The sequence below is a fragment of the Oncorhynchus tshawytscha genome, linkage group LG10, assembly GCF_018296145.1.
Source record: "Oncorhynchus tshawytscha isolate Ot180627B linkage group LG10, Otsh_v2.0, whole genome shotgun sequence".
Lineage (NCBI taxonomy): Eukaryota > Metazoa > Chordata > Actinopteri > Salmoniformes > Salmonidae > Oncorhynchus > Oncorhynchus tshawytscha.
The window spans coordinates 78,480,246-78,499,621 of record NC_056438.1 but is presented as its reverse complement, the minus strand read 5'-3'; the positions used below and the strand labels follow the sequence as shown (position 1 = coordinate 78,499,621).

Sequence of the window (19,376 nt, the reverse complement as noted above, 5' to 3'; positions counted from 1 at the left end):
TCTTTCCAAGGAAGGAGGACATCAGACTGGTCAAGAACAGTTTCCAAGGAAGGAGGACATCTTTATCAGACTGGTCAAGAACAGTTTCCAAGGAAGGAGGACATCTTTATCAGACTGGTCAAGAACAGTTTCCAAGGAAGGAGGACATCTTTATCAGACTGGTCAAGAACAGTTTCCAAGGAAGGAGGACATCTTTATCAGACTGGTCAAGAACAGTTTCAAGGAAGGAGGACATCTTTATCAGACTGGTCAAGAACAGTTTCAAGGAAAGGAGGACATCTTTATCAAGGAAGGAGGACATCTTTATCAGACTGGTCAAGAACAGTTTTATCAAGGAAGGAGGACATCTTTATCAGACTGGTCAAGAACAGTTTCCAAGGAAGGAGGACATCTTTATCAGACTGGTCAAGAACAGTTTCCAAGGAAGGAGGACATCTTTATCAGACTGGTCAAGAACAGTTTCCAAGGAAGGAGGACATCTTTATCAGACTGGTCAAGAACAGTTTCCAAGGAAGGAGGACATCTTTATCAGACTGGTCAAGAACAGTTTTCAAGGAAGGAGGACATCTTTATCAGACTGGTCAAGAACAGTTTTCAAGGAAGGAGGACATCTTTATCAGACTGGTCAAGAACAGTTTCCAAGGAAGGAGGACATCTTTATCAGACTGGTCAAGAACACCTCAGACCAACAAGCTGTTAATCTCTGTGGCATTTTTTCTATGTAACTACATACAATATTTACTTTTGGCCTGTAATGAAATTTGGAATATACTTTTTCCCCATGACTTTGAGCATTGTTCTTTGTGTTGTCCACTACAGTAAAGGTCCTTCTTACCTTGGACGATCAGTCTTTTTCCCACCAGCTTGGCAAACTCCAGACTGTTGAGAGCCAGGACGTTGTAGAGGATGATAGTCCAGAAGTTGAGGGCCCCGAAGACGGCTCTGATTCTACGAGACATGGCCTCACCTATGGCATACTGTGGACAGAGGGGAAATAGGGACTCAATCATCAATCAACCAGACCTTATTTTCTACAGCCACTCCTGCAGATATGAATCTGAAAGGATTGGATTTCAAAGCAATATTTACATTTTGGGAGCCATTATGGTAACATTGGCAGCACACCTAATTCAGCTAATCATGATTCCAATGAGCAGCTGATTCATATCAGTACACAGCTGGGGTACAGTAGCCTCTCCTGCAGACGGTACAGTAGCCCCCCCAGAGGGTACAGTAGCCTCTCCTGCAGACGGTACAGTAGCCCCCCCCAGAGGGTACAGTAGCCTCTCCTGCAGACGGTACAGTAGCAGCCCTCAGAGGGTACAGTAGCCCCCAGACGGTACAGTAGCCCCCAGAGGGTACAGTAGCCTCTCCTGCAGACGGTACAGTAGCCTCTCCTGCAGACAGTACAGTAGCCCCCCAGACAGTACAGTAGCCCTCCCCCTCCCAGAGGGTACAGTAGCCCCCCCAGAGGGTAAAGTAGCCTCTCCTGCAGACAGTACAGTAGCCCCCCCCCAGACAGTACAGTAGCCCCCCAGAGGGTACAGTAGCCCCCCTCAGAGGGTACAGTAGCCCCCCTCCCCCAGACAGTACAGTAGCCCCCAGAGGGTACAGTAGCCCCCCAGACAGTACAGTAGCCCCCCAGAGGGTACAGTAGCCCCCAGACAGTACAGTAGCCCCCCAGGATGAGGGTTGGTCTACCATAGAACAGCTCTTTCCCACATAGCATCCATTCATTTTCAATAACAATTTGCCTTGTATTTTTTTTAACCCTTACTTTACCAGGTAAGTTAACTGAGAACACATTCTCATTTACAGCAATAACCTGGGGAATAGAGGTGGGATAATAGAGGGGGGATGAATGAGCCAATTGGAAACTGGGGATGATTAGGTGGCCATGATGGTATGAGGGCCAGATTGGGAATTTAGCCTGGACCCCGGGTTAACACCCCTACTCTTACGATAAGTGCCATGGAATCTTTAGTGACCACAGAGAGTCAGGACATCCCATCCAAAAGACAGCACCCTACACAGGGCAATGTCCCCAGTTACTGCCCTGGGGCATTTGGATATGTTTTGTTGTTGACCAGATGAAAGAGTGCCTCCTACTGGACCTCCAACACCACTTCCAGCAGCATCTGGTCTCCCACCCAAGGATCAAACAGGATCAACACTGCTTTGCTTCAGAGGCAAGCCAGCAGTGGGAGGCAAGGATGGTTTGCCGCTGGTGTTAACTTACCTCGATGTTGGAGAAGGGAGGTAAGGAGAAGATCTTGTCCACCCAGAGCTCCAGGTTGAGACCAAAGCAGTTGAAGAACGACCAGATGTAGACCAGCTCACATGGACCCAGCCACAAAGTGGTCACAACGAACGTGCAGATGGTCGCCACAAGCTCCTTGAAGATTTGTTTGTGGCTTCCTCCAATGTAATCGTAAACATACCTGTCAGAGGAGATCGAGATGGAGACACCGTTTGTTAGTACTGAAGGGTTCATGGTTTTTGTCTCTGGTCATCAAAGGATGTTCCCCAATGATGGAAGTGGGGCCAGAGTGAAACCGTTTAGGGACCACTGATATTGGGGAGTAAATCAGCTTTAAAATGAATTCTGGGCAGTGAGAGGGTTTTGAAAATGTTTTGCCATCTATATCGACTATGGAACACTCACTTGCACAGCCAGTCATTGATGCCTCTGTCAAAGTGCCTACGAATTGAAGAGAGGATATTAGTTAGAGAGCATGGACTCTATATTCATTGACCTAAAACTCAATACTCATTGTGATGTCCACATCCAGTAGTAGGTGTATAATGAAATGGTACAGAACACAGCTTCCGACATTCACTAGACAAGTGTTCACATGTGAAGGGTTAGGGTTCTGAGACATACATTCACTAGACAAGTGTTCACATGTGAAGGGTTAGGGTTCTGAGACATACATTCACTAGACAAGTGTTCACATGTGAAGGGTTAGGGTTCTGAGACATACATTCACTAGACAAGTGTTCACATGTGAAGGGTTAGGGTTCTGAGACATACATTCACTAGACAAGTGTTCACATGTGAAGGGTTAGGGTTCTGAGACATATATTTACACCATGTAGCAGACACTCTTATCCCTGAGCGATTTACAGGAGCAATTAAGTTTTAAGTGCTTTGCACAAGGGCACATCGAGAGATTTTTCACCTATCCGTCTCTCGTATTCGAACCAGCGACCATTCGATTACTGGACCAATGCTCTTATCCACAGGGATTCAGTACATGTGAATCCCTGTGGTGGTTGGACACTTACGTCTCAGCAAACACGTAGAGCATGGTGATACACTTAGGAGGCTGAGGAGGATCCAGATGATCCAGTCTGGCCACAGTGTTGATCACTCCAAACATCACCGCTGCCTTCACCCAGTCATACACCAGGTTAGAGTAGGCCAGGCCAGCTACAGACGAGACAGAGAGACCAGACATACACCAGGTTACAGTAGGCCAGGCCAGCTACAGACGAGACAAAACAAGTTCCTGTCAGATCATGCATCATTTGAAACGACATGCGATTATCTTACAGTTTTGTTACAAGTTTTAAAGTGTCATTGATAATATGTATACGCTATATAGAGAGAAGATAATACCGTAGCGTAATATCATATTTGTATTACCACAACCACCGACAGCTCTGTAGAGAAATCATGCTAAACTTGATATCTCTGTTAGGTTGTGATATTGGCCTATAAGATGAGGTTGTATTTTTTGTTTCCCTGGTCAGGTGAGGAAATAAACAGAATTCAATCCAGTGGATTTATGCAGGGCGTACACTACACTACTTCGCTACGAATACGCCATGTTTTTTTCCATCTCAGATTCATTTGAATGATCGGGGTGAAATCCTATGAACTTGGGCTAGGGTCAGTAAATCAAATCAAATCAAATTTTATTTGTCACATACACATGGTTAGCAGATGTTAATGCGAGTGTAGCGAAATGCTTGTGCTTCTAGTTCCGACAATGCAGTAATAACGAGCAAGTAATCTAACTAACAATTCCAAAAAAAACTACTGTCATACACAGTGTAAGGGGATAAAGAATATGTACATAAGGATATATGAATGAGTGATGGTACAGAGCAGCATAGGCAAGATACAGTAGATGATATCGAGTACAGTATATACATATGAGATAAGAATGTAAACCAAGTGGCATAGTTAAAGTGGCTAGTGATACATGTATTACATAAGGATGCAGTCGATGATATAGAGTACAGTATCAACGTATGCATATGAGATGAACAATGTAGGGTAAGTAACATTATATAAGGTAGCATTGTTTAAAGTGGCTAGCGATACATTTACATCATTTCCCATCAATTCCCATGATTAAAGTGGCTGGAGTAGAGTCAGTGTCATTGACAGTGTGTTGGCAGTAGCCACTCAATGTTAGTGGTGGCTGTTTAACAGTCTGATGGCCTTGAGATAGAAGCTGTTTTTCTGTCTCTCGGTCCCAGCTTTGATGCACCTGTACTGACCTCGCCTTCTGGATGGCAGCGGGGTGAACAGGCAGTGGCTCGGGTGGTTGATGTCCTTGATGATCTTTATGGCCTTCCTGTAGCATCGGGTGGTGTAGGTGTCCTGGAGGGCAGGTAGTTTGCCCCCGGTGATGCGTTGTGCAGACCTCACTACCCTCTGGAGAGCCTTACGGTTGAGGGCGGTGCAGTTGCCATACCAGGCGGTGATACAGCCCGCCAGGATGCTCTCGATTGTGCATCTGTAGAAGTTTGTGAGTGCTTTTGGTGACAAGCCGAATTTCTTCAGCCTCCTGAGGTTGAAGAGGCGCTGCTGCGCCTTCCTCACGATGCTGTCTGTGTGAGTGGACCAATTCAGTTTGTCTGTGATGTGTATGCCGAGGAACTTAAAACTTGCTACCCTCTCCACTACTGTTCCATCGATGTGGATGGGGGTGTTCCCTCTGCTGTTTCCTGAAGTCCACAATCATCTCCTTAGTTTTGTTGACGTTGAGTGTGAGGTTATTTTCCTGACACCACACTCCGAGGGCCCTCACCTCCTCCCTGTAGGCCGTCTCGTCGTTGTTGGTAATCAAGCCTACCACTGTTGTGTCGTCCGCAAACTTGATGATTGAGTTGGAGGCGTGCATGGCCACGCAGTCGTGGGTGAACAGGGAGTACAGGAGAGGGCTCAGAACGCACCCTTGTGGGGCCCCAGTGTTGAGGATCAGCGGGGAGGAGATGTTGTTGCCTACCCTCACCACCTGGGGGCGGCCCGTCAGGAAGTCCAGTACCCAGTTGCACAGGGCGGGGTCGAGACCCAGGGTCTCGAGCTTGATGACGAGCTTGGAGGGTACTATGGTGTTGAATGCCGAGCTGTAGTCGATGAACAGCATTCTCACATAGGTATTCCTCTTGTCCAGATGGGTTAGGGCAGTGTGCAGTGTGGTTGAGATTGCATCGTCTGTGGACCTATTTGGGCGGTAAGCAAATTGGAGTGGGTCAAGGGTGTCAGGTAGGGTGGAGGTGATATGGTCCTTGACTAGTCTCTCAAAGCACTTCATGATGACGGATGTGAGTGCTACGGGCGGTAGTCGTTTAGCTCAGTTACCTTAGCTTTCTTGGGAACAGGAACAATGGTGGCCCTCTTGAAGCATGTGGGAACAGCAGACTGGTATAGGGATTGATTGAATATGTCCGTAAACACACCGGCCAGCTGGTCTGCGCATGCTCTGAGGGCGCGGCTGGGGATGCCGTCTGGGCCTGCAGCCTTGCGAGGGTTAACACGTTTAAATGTCTTACTCACTTCGGCTGCAGTGAAGGAGAGACCGCATGTTTCCATTGCAGGCCGTGTCAGTGGCACTGTATTGTCCTCAAAGCGGGCAAAAAAGTTATTTAGTCTGCCTGGGAGCAAGACATCCTGGTCCGTGACTGGGCTGGGTTTCTTCCTGTAGTCCATGATTGACTGTAGACCCTGCCACATACCTCTTGTGTCTGAGCCGTTGAATTGAGATTCTACTTTGTCTCTGTACTGGCGCTTAGCTTGTTTGATAGCCTTGCGGAGGGAATAGCTGCACTGTTTGTATTCAGTCATGTTACCAGACACCTTGCCCTGATTAAAAGCAGTGGTTCGTGCCTTCAGTTTCACACGAATGCTGCCATCAATCCACGGTTTCTGGTTAGGGAATGTTTTAATCGTTGCTATGGGAACGACATCTTCAACGCACGTTCTAATGAACTCGCACACCGTATCAGCGTATTCGTCAATGTTGTTGTCTGACGCAATACGAAACATCTCCCAGTCCACGTGATGGAAGCAGTCTTGGAGTGTGGAGTCAGCTTGGTCGGACCAGCGTTGGACAGACCTCAGCGTGGGAGCTTCTTGTTTTAGTTTCTGTCTGTAGGCAGGGATCAACAAAATGGAGTCGTGGTCAGCTTTTCCGAAAGGGGGCGGGGCAGGGCCTTATATGCGTCGCGGAAGTTAGAGTAACAATGATCCAGGGTCTTTCCACCCCTGGTTGCGCAATCGATATGCTGATAAAATTTAGGGAGTCTTGTTTTCAGATTAGCCTTGTTAAAATCCCCAGCTACAATGAATGCAGCCTCCGGATAAATCGTTTCCAGTTTGCAGAGAGTTAAATAAAGTTCGTTCAGAGCCATCGATGTGTCTGCTTGGGGGGATATATACGGCTGTGATTATAATCGAAGAGAATTCTCTTGGTAGATAATGCGGTCTACATTTGATTGTGAGGAATTCTAAATCAGGTGAACAGAAGGATTTGAGTTCCTGTATGTTTCTTTCATCACACCATGACACGTTGGCCATAAGACATACGCCCCGCCCCTCTTCTTACCAGAAAGATGTTTGTTTCTGTCGGCGCGATGCGTGGAGAAACCCGCTGGCTGCACCGCTTCGGATTGCGTCTCTCCAGTTAGCCATGTTTCCGTGAAGCAAAGAACGTTACAATCTCTGATGTCCCTCTGGAATGCTACCCTTGCTCGGATTTCATCAACCTTGTTGTCAAGAGACTGGACATTGGCAAGAAGAATGCTAGGGAGTGGTGCACGATGTGCCTGTCTCCGGAGTCTGACCAGAAGACCGCTTCGTTTCCCTCTTTTTCTGAGTCGTTTTTTTTTTTTTTTTGGTCGCTGCATGTGATCCACTCGGTTACACTGGTTGTAAGGCAGAACACAGGATCCGCATCGCGAAAAACATATTCTTGGTCGTACTGATGGTGAGTTGACGCTGATCTTATATTCAGTAGTTCTTCTCGGCTGTATGTAAAGAAACCTAAGATGACCTGGGGTACTAGTGTAAGAAATAACACGTAAAAAAACAAAAAACTGCATAGTTTCCTAGGAACGCGAAGCGAGGCGGCCATCTCTGTCGGCGCCGGAAGTACAATCAATACGTCGGGACTGGCGTAGATTGAACAGGTCAAGGACGCACCGATGATGACTGTTCCGTTCTCCAGACCCCTGTCGGATGACCTTATGCATTTCTGACATGTCAGACATTTTTGTCGTACATCTTGTAGTATGAGCAGTGCTACGACGCAATTGGGCAACGGACTACTGCCAATAGCCAATGAGCCCTTAGCATGTGAGACCAAAACAAAGATGGTGAAGAGGAGAGCAACAACAACATGCACCGTGTGGACCGAGGTGATGTAAGACAGATTGGGGGAGCTGTGGAGAGAACAGCTGCCTTTTCAATGTTAAACGTTTTATATGACCTCCCATTCCCTCTGTAGAATCGAAAGTCCATATTGTCCAAGTCCAACCATTGGCTGGTCCATATTCTGCACCTCTTCCATTGGCTGGTCCATATTCTGCACCTCTTCCATTGGCTGGTCCATATTCTGCACCTCTTCCATTGGCTGGTCCATATTCTGCACCTCTTCCATTGGCTGATCCATATTCTGCGCCTCTTCCATTGGCTGGTCCATATTCTGCACTTCTTCCATTGGCTGGTCCATATTCTGCACCTCTTCCATTGGCAGATCCATATTCTGCGCCTCTTCCATTGGCTGGTCCATATTCTGCACCTCTTCCATTGGCTGGTCCATATTCTGCACCTCTTCCATTGGCTGGTCCATATTCTGCACCTCTTCCATTGGCTGGTCCATATTCTGCACCTCTTCCATTGGCTGGTCCATATTCTGCACCTCTTCCATTGGCTGGTCCATATTCTGCACCTCTTCCATTGGCTGGTCCATATTCTGCACCTCTTCCATTGGCTGGTCCATATTCTGCACCTCTTCCATTGGCTGGTCCATATTCTGCACCTCTTCCATTGGCTAGTCCATATTCTGCACCTCTTCCATTGGCTGGTCCATATTCTGCACCTCTTCCATTGGCTGGTCCATATTCTGCACCTCTTCCATTGGCTAGTCCATATTCTGCACCTCTTCCATTGGCTGGTCCATATTCTGCACCTCTTCCATTGGCTGGTCCATATTCTGCACCTCTTCCATTGGCTGGTCCATATTCTGCACCTCTTCCATTGGCTGGTCCATATTCTGCACCTCTTCCATTGGCTGGTCCATATTCTGCACCTCTTCCATTGGCTAGTCCATATTCTGCACCTCTTCCATTGGCTGGTCCATATTCTGCACCTCTTCCATTGGCTAGTCCATATTCTGCACCTCTTCCATTGGCTGGTCCATACTCTGCACCTCTTCCATTGGCTGGTCCATATTCTGCACCTCTTCCATTGGCTAGTCCATATTCTGCGATTCCGTTTCTTTCTTGATGTAATTAATGACGCTGTTTGCGTTATGTTTGGTTATGTTTCTGTTATGTTTGGTTATGTTTCTGTTATGTTTGGTTATGTTTCTGTTATGTTTGCATTATGTTTGTGTTCTGTTTGCTTATGTTTGGTTATGTTTCTGTTATGTTTCTGTTATGTTTGGTTATGTTTCTGTTATGTTTGCATTATGTTTGTGTTCTGTTTGCTTATGTTTGGTTATGTTTCTGTTATGTTTCTGTTATGTTTCTGTTATGTTTGCTTTATGGCATTTTTACGAGAACCCGAGAAATGCAGGTCATGACAGTGAAGTGTTTCCCATGAAGAAAACATATGCAGTGTTTCCCGTGAAGAAAACATATGCAGTGTTTCCCGTGAAGAAAACATATGCAGTGTTTCCCGTGAAGAAAACATATGCAGTGTTTCCCATGAAGAAAACATATGCAGTGTTTCCCATGAAGAAAACATATGCAGTGTTTCCCATGAAGAAAACATATGCAGTGTTTCCCATGAAGAAAACATATGCAGTGTTTCCCATGAAGAAAACATATGCAGTGTTTACCGTGAAGAAAACATATGCAGTATTTACCGTGAATGCGGTCTCTGCGAACACGGGAAACATTGCCTTTAAAAGGTGCATTTTTCGACAAAGTGTGATGGGATTGAATCCCGGCCTTGGTGTATTTCAATGCTTGATAAGAAGGGCTATAAACTTTTTTCATGATTATGTGTTCCTGATCAGGAAAAACTCCTTGGCCCACACTGATAAATGTTGAACCTTAAAGTTAGCTGAACTGACCCAAGGACCAGTCGGACAGCTGCTTGACCAGCTTCATGTCGTTGGGGATGGTCAGGATGTACAGGTAGTGGAAGAACACGTCCACCACAAAAATGGCTCCCAGGTGCAACAAAGCCCCGGTGGTAATGTTCCACATCTCTCTCTGCTTACGGGTCAGGTTAGGGTTGTTGGCCTGGGGGGAAGGGGGAGGGGGGGGGGGATTCAAAGTTTAAAGATCATGGTATGGTAAAAAAACAACAACTGACCAATACATTAGTTCTATAAAACAACAAATATATAGAAAACAAACTAAAGTGACATCAAATTGATGAACTAAATACTCTAGTCAAATATTACAATGTCAATTTAATTATGACTGCCAGCTTCACCTGCTCAAGGATATAACTCATCTGAACAAGGTACTGATGGAACGTCTGGATGAGTCCAAAAGTAGAAAAATGACTCACCTGAACATGGAACTGATCAAAAGTCTGGATGAGTCCAAAAGTAGAAAAATGACTCACCTGAACATGGAACTGATCGAAAGTCTGGATGAGTCCAAAGTAGAAAAATGACTCACCTGAACATGGAACTGATCGAAAGTCTGGATGAGTCCAAAAGTAGAAAAATGACTCACCTGAACATGGAACTGATCGAAAGTCTGGATGAGTCCAAAAGTAGAAAAATGACTCACCTGAACATGGAACTGATCGAAAGTCTGGATGGGTCCAAAGTAGAAGAATGGAAGGTAGAAGTTGTATTTGAGCAGGTCAGTGAAGGTGTAGTTGCCATCCTTCTTCTCACAGTTCTCCAGAGCAAAGCTCATACAGCGCATTATGGTGAAACAGGATCCTCCGTAGAACAGGATGTCTTGCAGGTCGAAGTAGCCCGTCACAAAACCTTGCTGGAGGAGATGTGAACATGATGTTTTATTTATTTATTTTACCTTTATTTAACTAGCCAAGTCAGTTAAGAACAAATTCTTATTTTCAACGACGGCCTAGGAACAGTGGGTTAACTGCCTGTTCAGATTTGTACCTTGTCAGCTTGGGGATTCGAACTTGCAACCTTTTGGTTTCCACTAGGCTATTCTGCCGCCCCAATGTCAGTCATTACTGAGGAACTTTTGTCAAACAACTGACATCTTCCCAATATGGATGCCATACTTTGTCAAGACTTCAAACTTCTATTCAAGAACTAATACACCAATGACTATTAAAAAATCCATTCCAGAAAGTTAAGCTACATAAATTTAGAAGTTAGTTCAAAATACTAATGACATTTGGTGCAAATTTACTTTGAAATGTGTGTCTAATCGCAGTCAAAAAGATAGCACTTCCAGGACTGACATTTATTCCCTCAGCTCCGGGAAGAAGGTGAATCTACACTAGCTATGCACCAGGATAGTACTGGACCATTAAAGTTTAGTTCTGAATACACAGGACATGGTGTTGTGAATCCATCGTACCAGTAGTTGATTGCGAACACTAACCTGACACTTGCGTGACGTTGTTGAGACAAGGACAGGAATAGGGTAGAAATATTTGAAGCGGTCCAATCAACCAATCAGATCTAAGTTTAGCCAACCCACCTGCCAAGTATTAAAAGGTTCCATCTTGAAGGTGGCCAGGCTGGCGAGACCGGCGACGAAGACGATCCACTTCCTCTTGACCAGAGCCACGCTGTAGAGGATGAAGCAGTGTGAAAGGACCAGAGCCAGGAAGCCCCCGCCCATACTGACCAGCACCGCCAAACCACCGTACAATCCATAGATCAACGACCTGTGCTGTGGAGCAGGAAGAGCCAACATTATTACAAGGTTGTAACAAGGTTATTTGAATATATATATATTCATAAATATATATGTATATTTTACAATGTTATTGTAAGGTTGTTATAAGGTTACCAAAAGGTTATTACAAAGTTGTTATGTTAATGTTATTACAATGTTGTAACAATGTTGTGACAATGTTGTAAAAATTGTATGATATGTTATTATTACAACTATATAGCAATGTTATTATAACTTAATTACAATGTTAAATCAATGTTATTATAACTTAATTACAAGGTTAAATCAATGTTATTATAACTTAATTACAAGGTTAAATCAACGTTATTATTACTTAATTACAAGGTTAAATCAATGTTATTATAACTTAATTACAAGGTTAAATCAATGTTATTATAACTTAATTACAAGGTTAATAAAATGTTATCAGAAATGTCAATGATTGTAGTGATAAAACCAGGACATTATTACTATGATGTAATATACTCCAGATGACATACGTATCCAACAGATACATTAGGAACCAAACAGCAGCGAGGACAACGTTATAGATGGTTGATTACACTAAAGGGATGTTATCTATTGTTTAATAATGTTACCTTGCAATACCAATCATCCATACCAATCTTCATCGCAAGCGTAAAACAAAACAAAAAGCATGTTTAAAAACATATGAACACATTTGTCAGGTGTTTAAACCCCCTTAAATGATTGGGAGCATAATCGTTGATTATACATAAATGTGCTATTCCATTAGTCAGCCAACTCGTGCTTTTTACTAGGCAGGATTATACAATAATAAATTTTAAAAAATTTAAAAAACACTCCAAATTACAGTGTTATGCAAATTAACATTCAGTTACTATAACAACATGTTAATACAATGTTTTTTTTTAATGCGTAATTACAGTGGTACTACACAGGTATACGAGCAACTAGAGGCGTCAGGACTCTGAGCAAGGCAGTTAACCCCCAACAACTGACGTGCATGTCGATTAAGTCAGCGGGCTTGGGTTAAGTACGGAAGACACATTTCAGTTGAATGCATTCAGTCGTACATCTGACTAGGTATCCCCCCTTTCCCTTAATGTAAATTGTTACACAAACCTAAAAAGCTACATTTAGGCTTTATCCCTCACTGGGATCCTAATCTCTCTATAGTACACTACTATATTGCCCAGAGCCCTATAAGGGTGCCTTTTGAGACCTACATTTTGAGTGTGGCAAGTCATTGTAACTGTGAATACACACCCTGGGAGATATCAGGGAGCAGACTTTGGCAAAGATCACATGACCGGCGAGGGCGAATAGGATGTGATTGCGGAATGTTGTGAACCACATCACCCATTCAAAATCAGCAACGTCCTATAACACATAAAAATAAAAAAAATAGTTGAAAAAACAAATATATAAATTCACACATCAATTTCATCAATTTCATCAATAAAATAAAAAGTGTGTAAAATGTATTAGTGATGCAACAAGGTCTCACGAGGAACAGAGAGATAAATCAATTCCAATTAGTTAGAACAGATTAAGCCTAGTACTGGACTAAATTGCATGCTCAATGGAAAATCGCACTTTTCAGTCCAGGACTAGGTTTAATCGGTTTCAGTGTATGGGATGGCTTGTACATTACATACTGGGAATGAACCACTGACCATTTTCCTTCCAAAGTAGTGCCATCCTGGTTTCACACTCTTCTTGAACACTTTTCTGTTCACGTTGTCTGAAAATCAAAACAGGAAAGGGAATTACTGTACACTGACGACTGATGGACAAACCATTTAAAACAACAAATGTGAGAGTTTTGTTGGATCCTGTCAGAGATGAGGGGAACTCAGACAGGCTCTGTTGAATTCTGGCAGAGATGAGGGGAACTCAGAAAGGCTCTGTTGAATTCTGTCAGAGATGAGGGGAACTCAGACAGGCTCTGTTGGATTCCATTAGAGATGAGGGGAACTCAGACAGGCTCTGTTGGATTCCGTCAGAGATGAGGGGAACTCAGACAGGCTCTGTTGGATTCCATCAGAGATGAGGGGAACTCAGACAGGCTCTGTTGGATTCCATTAGAGATGAGGGGAACTCAGACAGGCTCTGTTGGATTCCATTAGAGATGAGGGGAACTCAGACAGGCTCTGGTGGATTCTGTCAGAGATGAGGGTAACTCAGACAGGCTCTGTAGATTCCATTAGAGATGAGGGTAACTCAGACAGGCTCTGGTGGATTCTGTCAGAGATGAGGGTAACTCAGACAGGTTCTGTTGGATTCCGTCAGAGATGAGGGGAACTCAGACGGGCTCTGTTGGATTCCATCAGAGATGAGGGGAACTCAGACAGGCTCTGTTGGATTCTGTCAGAGATGAGGGGAACTCAGACAGGCTCTGTTGGATTCTGTCAGAGATGAGGGGAACTCAGACAGGCTCTGTTGAATTCCATTAGAGATGAGGGGAACTCAGACAGGCTCTGTTGGATTCCGTCAGAGATGAGGGTAACTCAGACAGGCTCTGTTGAATTCTGTCAGAGATGAGGGTAACTCAGACAGGCTCTGTTGGATTCCGTCAGAGATGAGGGGAACTCAGACCGGCTCTGTTGGATTCCATCAGAGATAAGGGGAACTCAGACAGGCTCTGTTGGATTCCATTAGAGATGAGGGGAACTCAGACAGGCTCTGTTGGATTCCATTAGAGATGAGGGGAACTCAGACAGGCTCTGTTGGATTCTGTCAGAGATGAGGGGAACTCAGACAGGCTCTGTTGGATTCTGTCAGAGATGAGGGGAACTCAGACAGGCTCTGTTGGATTCTGTCAGAGCTGAGGGGAACTCAGACAGGCTCTGTTGGATTCTGTCAGAGATTAGGGGAACTCAGACAGGCTCTGTTGGATTCCATTAGAGATGAGGGGAACTCAGACAGGCTCTGTTGGATTCCGTCAGAGATGAGGGGAACTCAGACAGGCTCTTTAGGAGTGGTTACATTGGACTAGCGTGAACTGAGATCTCCAGAATCATGTCTACTGTGTGATTTATCTGTTGTTAATGTGTTTTAGAGTGTTTGTATCATATCCTAGCCGGACGAATCAAACTGAGTTCTTCTGCTGCTCTGGTTCTAACGTTCATGGGCATGGCTTGGCATTTTGCCAGACTAAGGAGTCTGGGTAGCCAGGCTAAGGAGTCTGGGTAGCCAGGCAAACCGCATCCATCTTCTGTCTGATACAATCTTTTTTTAACCTTTGAACTTGTGTAATTGGAAGAGGAAGAAAAAAAGACAGTTACGTGTTGATATTTCCATTGAGTGTGTTATTTTGGTAAGAGCAGCAGCATGCCCTCAGGTAGCCTTTTTCTGGTCTCAGGTTCAGGAATGGCTGAAAATGCACAGCATGGATCTAAAATTGACCCTAGAAATAGTACTGTTAGGAGATCTGGAGAGACCGGGTCAGTCAATTACTAATATACTAATACTCTTAGTAAAAGTATTTATCTTCAACACGCAATCTGTGGATTCTATTCGATAAGATATATTGAAATTGTACGTTAAACATCGCAGCATAGTTGAAAGATATATCTTGCGTAGAAATACGAAGTGGGTGGCCAGCAGAGATAGATGGGATAGACTGAGGGAAGCTGAGGGTTGGGATGGGATGGGCTGAGGGAAGCTGAGGGTTGGGATGGGATGGGCTGAGGGAAGCTGAGGGTTGGGATGGGATGGGCTGAGGGAAGCTGAGGGTTGGGATGGGATGGACTGAGGGAAGCTGAGGGTTGGGATGGGATGGGCTGAGGGAAGCTGAGGGTTGGGATGGGATGGACTGAGGGAAGCTGAGGGTTGGGATCGGATGGGCTGAGGGAAGCTGAGGGTTGGGATGGGATAGACTGAGGGAAGCTGAGGGATGGGATGGGCTGAGGGAAGCTGAGGGTTGGGATGGGATGGGCTGAGGGAAGCTGAGGGTTGGGATAGGATGGGCTGAGGGAAGCTGAGGGTTGGGATGGGATAGACTGAGGGAAGCTGAGGGCTGGGATGGGCTGAGGGAAGCTGAGGGTTGGGATGGGATGGGCTGAGGGAAGCTGAGGGTTGAGATGGGATGGGCTGAGGGAAGCTGAGGGTTGGGATGGGATAGACTGAGGGAAGCTGAGGGCTGGGATGGGCTGAGGGAAGCTGAGGGTTGGGATGGGATAGACTGAGGGAAGCTGAGGGCTGGGATGGGCTGAGGGAAGCTGAGGGTTGGGATGGGATGGGCTGAGGGATGCTGAGGGTTGGGATGGGATGGGCTGAGGGAATCTGAGGGTTGAGATGTGATGGGCTGAGGGAAGCTGAGGGTTGGGATGTGATGGGCTGAGGGAAGCTGAGGGTTGGGATGGGCTGAGGGAAGCTGAGGGTTGGTATGGGATGGGCTGAGGGAAGCTGAGGGTTGGGATGTGATGGGCTGAGGGAAGCTGAGGGTTGGGATGGGATGGGCTGAGGGAAGCTGAGGGTTGGATGGTCGAATGGTTGAGGGACAGATATTGGGGAACTGTGGGGGGATCTTGGAGAGTTCGGGTTTCACAAGATTGTGATCATGAAAAAGGAAACTATGACATATATTTTATATCACTATCATGCACACGCCCCCTCACACATAAGGACGGCTCTGCTGCAGGACGACTGATACATGTTTGATAGTAGTAGTAGACACCCTCACACATAAGGATGGCTCTGCTGCAGGACGACTGATACATGTTTGATAGTGGTAGTAGACACCCTCACACATAAGGATGGCTCTGCTGCAGGACGACTGATACATGTTTGATAGTAGTAGTAGACACCCTCACACATAAGGACGGCTCTGCTGCAGGACGACTGATAAATGTTTGATAGTAGTAGTAGACACCCTCACACATAAGGATGGCTCTGCTGCAGGACGACTGATACATGTTTGATAGTAGTAGTAGACACCCTCACACATAAGGACGGCTCTGCTGCAGGACGACTGATAAATGTTTGATAGTAGTAGTAGACACCCTCACACATAAGGATGGCTCTGCTGCAGGACGACTGATACATGTTTGATAGTAGTAGTAGACACCCTCACACATAAGGATGGCTCTGCTGCAGGACGACTGATACATGTTTGATAGTAGTAGTAGACACCCTCACACATAAGGATGGCTCTGCTGCAGGACGACTGATAAATGTTTGATAGTAGTAGTAGACACCCTCACACATAAGGATGGCTCTGCTGCAGGACGACTGATACATGTTTGATAGTAGTAGTAGACACCCTCACACATAAGGATGGCTCTGCTGCAGGACGACTGATAAATGTTTGATAGTAGTAGTAGACACCCTCACACATAAGGATGGCTCTGCTGCAGGACGACTGATACATGTTTGATAGTAGTAGTAGACACCCTCACACATAAGGATGGCTCTGCTGCAGGGAGACTGATACATGTTTGATAGTAGTAGTAGACACCCTCACACATAAGGATGGCTCTGCTGCAGGACGACTGATACATGTCTGATAGTGGTAGTAGACACCCTCACACATAAGGATGGCTCTGCTGCAGGACGACTGATACATGTTTGATAGTAGTAGTAGACACCCTCACACATAAGGATGGCTCTGCTGCAGGACGACTGATACATGTTTGATAGTAGTAGTAGACACCCTCACACATAAGGATGGCTCTGCTGCAGGACGACTGATACATGTTTGATAGTAGTAGTAGACACCCTCACACATAAGGATGGCTCTGCTGCAGGACGACTGATACATGTTTGATAGTAGTAGTAGACACCCTCACACATAAGGATGGCTCTGTTGCAGGAAGACTGATACATGTTTGATAGTAGTAGTAGACACCCTCACACATAAGGATGGCTCTGTTGCAGGACGACTGATACATGTTTGATAGTAGTAGTAGACACCCTCACACATAAGGATGGCTCTGTTGCAGGACGACTGATACATGTTTGATAGTGGTAGTAGACACCCTCACACATAAGGACGGCTCTGCTGCAGGACGACTGATACATGTTTGATAGTAGTAGTAGACACCCTCACACATAAGGATGGCTCTGTTGCAGGACGACTGATACATGTTTGATAGTAGTAGTAGACACCCTCACACATAAGGATGGCTCTGCTGCAGGACGACTGATACATGTTTGATAGTAGTAGTAGACACCCTCACACATAAGGATGGCTCTGCTGCAGGACGACTGATACATGTTTGATAGTAGTAGTAGACACCCTCACACATAAGGATGGCTCTGCTGCAGGACGACTGATACATGTTTGATAGTAGTAGTAGACACCCTCACACATAAGGATGGCTCTGTTGCAGGAAGACTGATACATGTTTGATAGTGGTAGTAGACACCCTCACACATAAGGATGGCTCTGTTGCAGGACGACTGATACATGTTTGATAGTAGTAGTAGACACCGTCACACATAAGGATGGCTCTGTTGCAGGACGACTGATACATGTTTGATAGTGGTAGTAGACACCCTCACACATAAGGATGGCTCTGCTGCAGGACGACTGATACATGTTTGATAGTAGTAGTAGACACCCTCACACATAAGGATGGCTCTGTTGCAGGACGACTGATACATGTTTGATAGTAGTAGTAGACACCCTCACACATAAGGATGGCTCTGTTGCAGGACGACTGATACATGTTTGATAGTAGTAGTAGACACCCTCACACATAAGGATGGCTCTGTTGCAGGAAGACTGATACATGTTTGATAGTGTCTTGATGCTGTAGTGTTTGATAGTGTCTTGATGCTGTAGTGTTTGATAGTGTCTTGATGCTGTAGTGTTTGATAGTGTCTTGATGCTGTAGTGTTTGATAGTGTCTTGATGCTGTAGTGTTTGATAGTGTCTTGATGCTGTAGTGTTTGATAGTGTCTTGATGCTGTAGTGTTTGATAGTGTCTTGATGCTGTAGTGTTTGATAGGGTCTTGATGCTGTGATGCTGTAGTGTTTGATAGTGTCTTGATGCTGTAGTGTTTGATAGTGTCTTGTCTTGATGCTGTAGTGTTTGATAGTGTCTTGATGCTGTAGTGTTTGATAGTGTCTTGATGCTGTAGTGTTTGATAGTGTCTTGATGCTGTAGTGTTTGATAGGTCTTGATGCTGTAGTGTTTGATAGGGTCTTGATGCTGTAGTGTTTGATAGGGTCTTGATGCTGAGTGTTTGTAGTGTTTGATGCTGTAGTGTTTGATAGGTCTTGATGCTGTAGTGTTTGATAGGGTCTTGATGCTGTAGTGTTTGATAGGGTCTTGATGCTGTAGTGTTTGATAGGGTCTTGATGCTGTAGTGTTTGATAGGGTCTTGATGCTGTAGTGTTTGATAGGGTCTTGATGCTGTAGTGTTTGATAGTGTCTTGATGCTGTAGTGTTTGATAGGGTCTTGATGCTGTAGTGTTTGATAGGTCTTGATGCTGTAGTGTTTGATAGGGTCTTGATGCTGTAGTGTTTGATAGTGTCTTGATGCTGTAGTGTTTGATAGGGTCTTGATGCTGTAGTGTTTGATAGGGTCTTGATGCTGTAGTGTTTGATAGGGTCTTGATGCTGTAGTGTTTGATAGGGTCTTGATGCTGTAGTGTTTGATAGGGTCTTGATGCTGTAGTGTTTGATAGGGTCTTGATGCTGTAGTGTTTGTAGGGTCTTGATGCTGTAGTGTTTGGGTCTTGATGCTGTAGTGTTTGATAGGGTCTTGATGCTGTAGTGTTTGATAGGGTCTTGATGCTGTAGTGTCTTGATGCTGTAGTGTTTGATAGGGTCTTGATGCTGTAGTGTTTGATAGGGTCTTGATGCTGTAGTGTTTGATATGTCTTGATGCTGTAGTGTTTGATAGTGTCTTGATGCTGTAGTGTTTGGGTCTTGATGCTGTAGTGTTTGATAGGGTCTTGATGCTGTAGTGTTTGATAGGGTCTTGATGCTGTAGTGTTTGATAGGGTCTTGATGCTGTAGTGTTTGATAGGGTCTTGATGCTGTAGTGTTTGATAGGGTCTTGATGCTGTAGTGTTTGATAGGGTCTTGATGCTGTAGTGTTTGATAGGTCTTGATGCTGTAGTGTTTGAT

At 45.1% G+C, this 19,376-nt stretch overlaps 1 protein-coding gene across 5 annotated transcripts in view; it reads right to left on the bottom strand.

The window, feature by feature from the left end:
* hhatla (hedgehog acyltransferase like, a) overlaps nt 1-19,376 on the bottom strand; it is a 36,837-nt gene that overhangs the window by 1,972 nt on the left and 15,489 nt on the right. For 4 of the 5 annotated variants that reach the window (XM_042329142.1, XM_042329143.1, XM_042329141.1 and 1 more), the window contains exons 3-12: nt 12,969-13,036; nt 12,559-12,672; nt 11,907-11,933; nt 11,107-11,301; nt 10,210-10,419; nt 9,537-9,708; nt 3,289-3,433; nt 2,666-2,701; nt 2,240-2,441; nt 836-977 (exon numbers count right to left, since the gene is read on the bottom strand). In XM_042329142.1, the coding sequence (XP_042185076.1) occupies nt 836-977; nt 2,240-2,441; nt 2,666-2,701; nt 3,289-3,433; nt 9,537-9,708; nt 10,210-10,419; nt 11,107-11,301; nt 11,907-11,933; nt 12,559-12,672; nt 12,969-13,036 (1,311 nt within the window). The remainder of the gene's footprint in view (nt 1-835; nt 978-2,239; nt 2,442-2,665; nt 2,702-3,288; nt 3,434-9,536; nt 9,709-10,209; nt 10,420-11,106; nt 11,302-11,906; nt 11,934-12,558; nt 12,673-12,968; nt 13,037-19,376) is intronic. The other variant, XM_042329145.1, reaches the window with a different exon arrangement.